Below are 10,485 nucleotides of genomic sequence, written 5' to 3'. Positions count from 1 at the left end.
CAGAGACACCGCCCACAATGATGCTTTTCATTTTCAGTCCAGGGAGTTGATTTCCAATTTGCACAGTGCTCTGTTGAGGAAAAGGACAGTCGGTAAGAAGCACTATCATCCTCTGTGACACAGACAGCCCACTTTCTGTAGTGATGGAGTCACGCAGTAGCTGACAGTAGATTACAGAAAAAATATCAAAGCAGTGAGGAGCTGGACATCTGAATGTGGCTTTTTACAGACTTGTTCACATCTCTTAAAATTAGGCTTAATAAATTAATACAACTTCATTAGGCACAAATCACTGCAGAACATGGCTCACAGCATAAGTATCTGCCCACATTCCTTTATCCTACTTTCTCCTAAAAACATTCCTGTAGTGCTTAGTGGCAAAGTTATGATGCTGCCTTACCTGGTACATCCCATAGTCCAAGGACATGACAGCGAGGTACTTGATGTCTTTACCATCTTTAGCACTCTTCAGCTCTATTAATAAATGATGCCATTCCCCATCACTGACTCGTGACTGGCTCATCTTCAAACTAGCAACCTGGCTCAGGCCACTGTATACTTCAAACTGCACGTAGTTGTTCAGTATCTGTTGAAAAAAAAAAATCATGTCTATTTTTTGCTACGTATTTGTATTTGACGTGGAAGGGGGCAGAGGGCAAGACAATAATACTTCCTAAGACAACCCAAAAGGAAAAAAAGACCAAACAGTAAAGAAGGGAACACTTGCAATAACTTCTCGTGTAACTTTGGACATTCAGACTCTAACTTACCCTACTGACAAAAAAACCCTCAAACAATCAAGAGACATTTTTTGCATCTATATTAATGCACACTACTACCATTGTTTAGAAAAAAAATCTTAAACCAACGAATCTGAATTTTACAATGATTGTTGATCTTTTGATCTTTGTAAAAGGCTGAACAAAATGATTTGTATTTATTGATGTGCATTTAGCTGGGTGGATAAAGCTATATAGTTCATGTGGTCATATCCCCTGATGGGGGAGAATTTCTTAATTCTTTTCCAACCAAAGGCAATGCAGTTTTACCTGAATGTTGATCTTGGATGCAGCCCCAGCATTGGCTTGCATTAACATGCCATTGACTTTCCGGGTTCTGAACATCAGCCCAATGTACCATGGCACAGAGATGGTAATGTCAAGGTCACTCCAAATGATAATGCTTTCACCACTGAAACGCTGAGGAGAAGGCATTGCTGTAAATCAAAAAACAGGAGAGAAACAGTTGATATCCTTCAGGACAAAGGTTAAGAGGAGAAATGATGCTACGTCGCGGTGACGGTGCAAGGTAGCTAGTCCCTCTTCCATTGAGCTATTTTTAATCTACGATGGAGTAACAGCTGGCCTAGGGGAGTTACTGTGAAGCAGCTGATAATACTGCAAATTCACAAGCCACCCTTGTTGTGGGGTAGGCACCTTGTCTTGGTGCCTGCACTCAAAGGCAGCACCTCCACACTGCTATGCCATTACACAGGTGAGAGATGTTCCTAGAAAGGTAAGCTCTGGATCTCTACTGATACAGTTCTGCTGATGAGTGGGTGGACAGAGCAGGAAGTATGAGGGCAACACTTTCTGCAGATGTTTTCAACATATCCTTGATTACCCACTTCTAATTAACAGATTAAACACAGAGGAACAGGCTGGGAGGCAACAGGAAATATAATTAATTATAAATACTCCAGGGCCAGATTATTCAGCTGTTGCAGCTACACAGACTTTTCACAGGGAGAAACCTCATGTGGAATTGCCAAAATCTTCTGCCTTAAATATCTCACGGCGACAGCTGAAGAGTTGCCCTCCTCTCTAACCCTGCACGAACACAGCTCCTACAGGGAGACACTGATGACAGCCTTCAATGGAAAGCACTTTGCTGATGGAAAACAGGGGAACACCCACCCTTTGGACTTTTAAAGTAGTTACCTCAGGTAACAGGAGCTACAGTACCACAGATTAGTGGATCCCACTAATTAGAAGCACAAATCAAGTTGTGGGAGCTCTGTGCTATTTGCAGCACCCCGTATGGCACCTCCACCATGCACGGCACCTTGTAGCGGGATCTGCAGTCAGTGCCTGCCTGATGTCCTCACTCATGACCATGCTGGTGAAGTTCATGGCAGCTTTTTGCAAGTGGAAGTAGGCCCTAGAGACTGGGTACAACCACCACATGTTGGCACCCAGTGTTGTATCTCGTCATGTGCTGAGCCCATGTGGATGGTCAGTGAGATGACAGGGCTTAACAGTCCCCTTCCCCTTCTGCTCCACACTACTGTATCTGCTGGCTCTTCTGGATGTTCTTGTAGTAGGAAGGATCATGTATATATACAAATGCGTACATCTTACTATAAAATGGCAAGTCCTTAGAAAAAGGTAGAGGGACAACATCACTGCAGAAAATGGAGTTAGGCTGATGTGAACTTGCATTTTTTGGAGGGAAAAACCCAAACCCCAAATTCTGATATGTCTGCTTGCCAGTCTCTGTAAGGGTAAAGGCTGTGCGTGTGGGAGCGCAGGGGTAGGAGGGAAGTGCTGTCTGCGAGCCCTTCAGCTCCCTAATTGTGAGAAACAAGATGTCAATGACAAGTGGACTATCCCTAGCCAAGTCAGAGATGTAACTTGACTTGCCCTTCTCTAAGATGTCGTTACCCAACCACCCCACCCCAGGGTAAGTGCAGGCAGCCCCAAAGGGCAGCCCCTCTCCCTCCTGCTCCAGGCTGTGATCTCCCCTGTGCAGTCAAACGCAGTCCTCCATGAATGCTAGTGGGGGCATATGGTGGAATAACCGAAGCTTAGCCTGCTCTTGACACCCAGATAGCAATTTAAAATGGTTTGCCACCAGACATAGACGTTCCCAGCTTGCTTAAAACTGTAATCCAGTGCTTGAGCTCTGGCTGTCTGGGCCAGGGCACAATTCATCAGTCCGCACAGCACCACATCAACGTAGAATTAACCAGGACATCAGTGTTGAGCATGATCATTTCCACCTTCTGATCCACATATGCAAAAGTCAGCCCTCTCTTTCCTCCTCTACCATACCAACCTTCACAATGACCTCAATTCCCAACTTCTTTGATGGTGGTTTTCTAGACCGTTGCTGAGATTTTTCAGTCTGCCTGCCTCCAGAGAGCAGAGCTTCCCACCTGCCGGTGGCTGGGAATGCTGCTTGCAAGCATTTCAGCTCAGCTCCTGGGAGAACTGGACTGGCATGGCAATTAGCTGCCTTCTTCCTTTTCTCACCGGTGGTGACTTTTGGTGCTTGCAAATACCATTCCCTTCCCACACCTCCTCCCAGCTCTCCTCCCTTCCCTGGGGCCAGGGTGCACCTTCCCCTGCTACTAAAACAGAAATCCCCATCAGTCAGCCCTCTCTGACCTCCCTCCTGCCCCCAGCCCTTCCCCATGCCTGGGACCAGGGGTGTCCGTGGAGGGGCTGGTGGCCACATACGATGACCCCAGAGGGGACCTGACCACCCCTGTCACCACAGAGGCATGTGCTTCCAAGCACAGCATCTCCCTGCCAGCGGCGACGCAGTGATGTGAACCAATTGTTTTCTCAGGGTTTGTCACTTTGAAGTGCTGCCTGTGTATCTACATAAAATTTTAAGAATCTCCTACATTTAAAAGGCGATCAGAAAGATGTGAGGGCTCGTCAATGTGAAGACAGAGGGCCTGGGGAAACACACTGCCAACACCAGAATGTCACCTGCAGTTTGGGTGCAGGACATATGACAGCTTATGTTTTGGTGCAAACCTGTGGTGTTCAGCCCAAGGTCAGCACAATGACAGCCAAGAGCAAGTCGGGCACAGCTGCTAGATCTTCTTCACAGCATTGCAAAATCTCAATTTTTAAAAGAACTGAACTACAACAGAGGTGAAACTCATTTTTCCTGAATTTTATGTCTCTTCTATATGTCAGCAGAGGGAGATGGGAGCTGCCAGAAGGTGAGTCAGCAGGTCCTAGCAGGGTGGTGAAGGTAAAACACCCCATCCTCACTAGCAGACCAAATCCCAGAGTTTCTGAAGAGTGAGCAGTTGAAAAAGTTGAATTCTTAACCTGCCAAAGCCATTGATGTCTGTGAATCTGAAGCAGATCCAGCAATGCCAAAGGGATTGAAGAAATGCATCAGGCAACCACTCCTTCACAAGAATTCAAATATTCTAGCTAAAACTTTATAAAAAAATAGCTTCCTAATAATAGCTAATGCTGTTAGGATCATATCTGAGCACTCAAATGAGCAACCTGAAAGCTGGGAGTATTGTGTGTCAGTGATTTCTCCTGACTTTAACTTCAGGGTCTTGAAATCTTTGGTGACATTTCAGAAAAAATCATTTCTGTATTGGCTTGCAGTTTTTCCTTAGGGAAAGTTTATGCCCCATGAGTATCATCAAAGAAGAAAGCAGGCTGCTGCCCTCAAACTATAAAAATCACACACAAATTGAGGCAATAGCAAGAACTTGGGGTTACGGAATGACAAAGAGGACATAGGCATGCACAGCACTGGAGGCAGAAGAGACTGCAGGATGGGTCAGGGGACGATGATGCTGTGGTTGTCGTCATCTGTATTACTTGAACTTAAAATGAGTTTCTAATGATGGCTACAGGGCAGTTCTGAGCTGATTTTCTAAATCCCAAACTTCATGTTTTGGTCTTGAGTTTGGGATAAGAAAATGATGACTAAAATACACATTTGTCTGAATTTTGAAATTCCTTTTCAAAACTAATATAAAGACAGAGGGAAGGATAGTCTTTGCATGCAGTAGCACTAATCCCCATTTACTCCAATACAGGTCACACCAGAATTGGGCCCTGGCACCCTCTCAGCAGACATCAGAGTGGGTTTGTACCACAGAGACTAGCCTATCATGAAGAAAACACCAGAACTTCACTGACAAAGATACTTGACATGAGATACATGGAAAAATCAGATCTTCTTACAAACCTGGAGAGATGAAAATATTTGAGGAGCTGCTATAGAAAGCAGGTACCTCACCAGGGGCAGTAACAGCAGTTCTGAGTTCTGTGTGAGGTGGAACATAGGAAGATGTCTCAATCATTCCTTTCCCCTGTCCCTCACCCCGCAGACCCTTATTTCCAACCCAGAAGTTTAACTATGTGTCCTCTCCTCCTAAGCTGCTGCTTCTTAGGCAAGGAGAGGGCAGTTGCCACCACCTAGATCTGGCCCAGGCTGAGGCACACTGTGTTAAAGCGGTTTGCAAATCACTGTGGTGTGTGCATCTCTGCTTGGAGACTGCTATTCCAGGGTTCATATCCTGCTGTGAAAAATCACACGTCTGATTCAGGGTAGATACATCAAAAGAACAAAATCCTCAATCACACTGCAAACTATTCTGGGCTAAGTGACTACATCAGTGGACAAGGGAAGTGCTATGGATGTCACCTACCTGGACTTCTCTAAGACCTTTGACATGGTCCTCCAAAACACCCTTCTGCCTGAATTGGAGAGATATGCATTTGGTGGGTGGACTGCTTGGTGGATGAGGAAATGGTTGGATGGTCGCATTCAGAGGGTGGTGGTCAATGGCTCAATGTCCAGACGGAGATTGGTGACAAGTGGTGTCCATCAGGGGTCCATATTAGGACCAGGACTGTTTAATATCTTCAGTGATATAGACAGTGGGATCAAGTGCACCCTCAGCTAGTTTGCTGATGACACCAAGTGACACACTGGGTGACACAGTTGACACGTCTGAGGGAGGGGATGCCTTCAGGAGGCACCTGGAGAGGCTTGAGAAGTGGGCCCATGTGAACCTCATGAGGTTCAACAAGGACAAGTGCAGAGTCCTGCACCTGACTTGGGGCAATCCCTGGTATCAATACAGGTTGGGGGGTGAAGGAATTGAGAGCAACCCTGCTGAGAAGGACTTGGGGATACTGGTGGATGAAAAGCTGGACATGAGCTGACAATGTATGCTTGCAGCCCAGAAGGCCAACTGTATCCTGGGCTGTATCAAAAAAATTGTGGCCAGCAGGTTGAGGGAGGTCATTCTGCCCCTCTGCTCTGCTCTGGTGAGACCCCACCTGGAGTACTGCACCCAGCTCTGGAGCTCTCAGCACAGGAAAGACATGGACCTGTTGGAGCAGGTCCAGATGAAAGCCACAAAAATGACCAGAGGGCTGAAGCACCTCTCCTATGAGGACAGGCTGAGAGAGTTGGGGTTATTCAGCCTGGAGAAGAGAAGGCTCTGGGGAGAACTTATTGTGGCCTGTGGTACTTAAAGGGGGCTTATAAGAAAGACGGGGACAAACTTTTTAGCAGGGCCTGTTGTGACAGGACAAGGGGTAATGGTTTTAAACTAAAAGAGGGAAGATTTAGATTAGATATAAGGAAGAAATTTTTTACAATAAGGTTGGTGAGACGCTGGCACAGGTTGCCCAGAGAAGTGGAAACATTCAAGGTGAGGTTTGAGGGGGCTCTGAGCAACCTGGTCTAGTTGAAGACATCCCTGTTCATGGCAGGGGGGGGGGACTAGAAGACCTTTAAAGGTCCCTTCCAACCCAAACTATTCTATGATTCTATGATAAGTGTCACAGGGGGATAATGGATACAAAGACCTACCACACCTGCATCAGAAGCCAGAATTTGGCCTTCTGTTTCTAGGAAAGCCATGCATAGTTTAAGCAGGTTTTCTTTCCTGGAAGCCTCCAGGAAGACTCCAAATGAACAACCCTCCACTAGATGTGGGGGTGCCACCTTACAGCAGGCAGCCTTCTGCTGCAGTAACCTCACAGGACCCCTCATGCAGACAACTCCTCACTTCCTTGGGAAGAAACTAACTGCAAGTTCTTCACGCCCTATAAAACACACCTGCTGCTCCTTCCTCGTCCTTTATTAATGAGGTTTTACACATATACCCACATTGTGTTCAATCAAAGAAAAACCCAATAAAACAGAAAGTGTTCACACTCAGCAGAGACTGCCTTCTTGCCAAGAAAGCAGTGATTAAAACTGCACATTCATCCCTGGTTTGAGTCAAAGCCCAATATAGTCAGCGGGATTCTTTCCACTGATTTAAAGGGGCTTAAGATCAGGCATTTTTACTATAAACAAATTACTAAATACTGCCAAATTCTGTGGAACTACTTTGCTTATGTAAGTAAACCAATTAAAGCTGCTGTTATTCATGACAGTATGTCAGCTATCATATTTACTACATAGGCAATCTCTGAATATATTTCAAATAGATAATGGGTGATTTTTAGTCTTAAATGCAATCTTCTGGTATCTGTCCTTTAAACATCACAGTTTGACATACATGCTATGAGATGTTAATGATGGGTAATGAAACCCGCACACATGACTATGCATGAAGAGGTCTATGCATCCTACCTTGCTCACAGTTTTTCCCTCCATAGCGTACGGGGCACTCGCAGATGTAAGTGTTCCACTTGTTGACGCACGTGCCTCCATTCTGGCACCAGCTGGTTTCGCAGTAGTTCCTCTGTGCTGCACAGCCTGAGTTTTATGCAAAAAGAAGACATGACCATTATAGGTTTGGATTTTTTTTTAATATCCTTGAAGTCAGTGAAGCAAAGTGTGGATTGCAAAAGTTTACATGAGCTGAGTAAGTATCAAATTCATAAAGACAAATCTATCAAAGGCTATTAAATACAGTCACTGAGCTGTAAATTGCTGGGGACTAAGAGAAATTTTTGGGGAAATATCACCGCATGCTTGTCCTGTTTTTACACTTCCCCTGGCATCCACCGCTAGGAACAGGCAGATTGACTGGTGCTGCAACTCAGCACCACTGTTCACAACTTACCGTCATCTAACTGACGCACCAACCAGGGAAAACCAATACGCAGTGTTACACAGTGGAGTAACACTACTATATATCATCGTTTTAAAATATATGGAAACATGTTTCCAAATGAGGAAAAAAAAAATCCATCCTGAAGAAAACACTTTGTGTCCCTCCTGATGTATATTTCCGTAAGATAAAAACTTGCACTTAACTAATATTAGAGACATAACTGTTAAAAAAGGGCTCCAAGACAAAAGAGGAATTTGAAGCTTATGCTATGACTCCCTTCTTAATCCGTGATCAATGCAACATACCTAAGAATTGCAATTTAGCTCTTACACAGACCTTCAGCAGGGTGGAAGGAAGGGACTTGACACTCTCGTGTGTAAGAGACAGTTTTATGATGATGAGAACATTTTGTACACCAGAACTAATCCTGACCTGGGATCCAGGGACTGGAAACCAAATCAGAAACTCCAAAAGTTTGCTTCATGAAGCAGGTTTCAGATTTGGAGGACTGCAGAATTTGGTTTACAGAACAAACATAATTTATGAAAAAGTCATTAAAAATGTTGTCTTTTTCGTGAACTACTCCCACTGGCTTTCAGAGCAAAGTGACATTTAAAAGGTAATTAAAAACAAAAAAAATAAAGAGGAGAAGTTCATTTAGGATTAAATTCCTGTGTGAAACTCATATCAATGCAGAAGGCCTAAACAAGCCTGGTCCTTTTCTGCATGCTGCTTAATCCTGTAAGCGTGCGCTGTGCCACAGGCTATTGTGTGTGTCCCTGGCACGGGCACAGACTGCTCCTTGCTCAAACAAACGAGGTGTGCCGAGCAGGTCTGGTTGCAGCCGTGCCGGTGACGTGGTGGCAGCGCAATGCCCAGCAGCACCTCGAGCCCCTGCCACCGTGTCTGGGGCAAATGCTTTACACTCAGCAGTGCTAACAGAGGGACAGGGGCCATTTCAGACCCCGCTGTCCCCTGCCCCCTCCTGGGCTTCCTCCCAGTGCCGGCCCCTTTGACATCCTAAGCCCTGTTACACACACAGCTATGGCAGAGAGTTTTCTTATGTTGACTTTTGAGGTGGTAGTCACTCATACCTGGCAGGGTGCCATTATTGGCGATGAAACTAGCCATGTCGATTGGCTTGCTGTCGATAGAGAGGTTCCTCATGCAGCCGATAAACTGTCTGTTGTGCACCGGGAAATCTTCAGGCAAGTTTGGGACACCACCAAGGAGGAGAGGGCCAGTTAGGTCCAAAGATCTGAAAAAAGAAATGCTCGTCATTTCTTGCATACAGTTTGTTTTGTTTTGTTCTTTCTCTTACTGTTTCCATAAGCGCATTTGAGCTGTTTAGTTTACCCGTATTGCCATGCACTTCCCTCTGCTACATCAGCACTTCTAGAGTTTGTAATCAAAGGACCTTCTAGAAACACCATAACTTTTAACTTAGGAGCTGTCATACACATACAGAACCAAAGACCTGTCCCTAACAGTGGCCAATATGAAGAAAAAAAAAAAAATTATGGAAAAATATTCCAGCTGCAGTACAATTCTTTCTGACTCCAGTCACCCAGGGGCTGGCTTATACTCCACGGCACAAGGGTTGAGATGCTGGAGATTTTGATATGATGACTTAATTATTATACATTGCCAACCCTTCTTAAATCCTCTGAAGATCTTAGTCTTAATAACATTTGGTGGAGGCAGGTTCCACTGAGTGACTCCACACTGTATGAAAAATATATCATCTGGGCAGTTTAAATTAACTCTAATTTTTGTGGTCCCTCCAGCAGCATGGGCATCTCAATGGTTTTTCTGCTATCACTCATTATTTTATATCCCCACTATGTTGCTTGCTGTCCATCTCGTCTTTAAACTCAGCAGTACTAATCTTTTTGGTCTTTCTTCACAGGAAAGTTTTTTCTTTTAAGACAGGACTGTTAACTTAAATATGCTCTTCCTCCATCCTATTCATTCATAAAGTCTAACATTTTATTTGCCCTTCTCTCTACATTTTCACACTGACTAGATGTTATTTGGGGGCCATCCACACTGACCTCCAGGTGTTTGGGGTTTCTTTGCATTTTACAAGTAATTTGGGCACATATCTACACAAAACTCTGAGCATTCCATGCAGTGTGCTGACACTTGCAGTAGCCTCCAACAAATTTCATCTACCAAACTAAACCTTGTCACTTTTTCTTGTTAAACCATCTCTGCTTTTCCAACTTAATTTGCTTAGTGTTTAATGACATACTGTTGACTCTCCCCTGGAAGAAGAGAATGAGTGGAAAAATGCAGATATAGGGAATCCTTACTTCTTTGAGCCGGTCTGAGTCCCCTGGGCAGCACAGGTGTAGTTTCCAATGAGGCTCCCGAAGCGCACAGCCACTGCTGTGTCACAGTCATCCACAGTCACCACAGCCACCTTCTCTCCTGAAGGCCCATGAGGAATTCCTAATCGCCCAATGTTGGGCTTCAAGAAACACATGGTACACGTCACACAATGCTACATAAACATGGGATTTAAATGCTGGTTCAGCCAGCTCAACAATATACTTCTTCCTACCCCGCAAAGGGGACTAAAATAGGATATGTAAACAAAATAGCAGAAGTTAAGTTGACCTATGACATTTAGGCAAGAAAAAACCCTAACGGATGACTTTAAAGAGAGTCCACATGCGCCCAGTGTGATA

General features: G+C 44.8%; 1 protein-coding gene across 1 annotated transcript in view; it reads right to left on the bottom strand.

Annotated features, from left to right (window-relative positions):
• Nucleotides 1-10,485, bottom strand: part of CELSR1 (cadherin, EGF LAG seven-pass G-type receptor 1) — a 174,455-nt gene that overhangs the window by 39,822 nt on the left and 124,148 nt on the right. The window contains 6 exon segments of the mRNA XM_009883222.1: nucleotides 8-70; nucleotides 401-586; nucleotides 1,050-1,216; nucleotides 7,366-7,491; nucleotides 8,887-9,050; nucleotides 10,108-10,265. Coding sequence (XP_009881524.1) covers nucleotides 8-70; nucleotides 401-586; nucleotides 1,050-1,216; nucleotides 7,366-7,491; nucleotides 8,887-9,050; nucleotides 10,108-10,265 — 864 coding nt within the window.

Source organism: Charadrius vociferus, unplaced genomic scaffold, assembly GCF_000708025.1.
Source record: "Charadrius vociferus isolate BGI_N301 unplaced genomic scaffold, ASM70802v2 scaffold363, whole genome shotgun sequence".
NCBI classification, from domain to species: Eukaryota; Metazoa; Chordata; class Aves; order Charadriiformes; family Charadriidae; genus Charadrius; species Charadrius vociferus.
The sequence above is the reverse complement of the archived record's forward strand: the minus strand, read 5'-3'. Positions and strand labels throughout refer to the sequence as shown.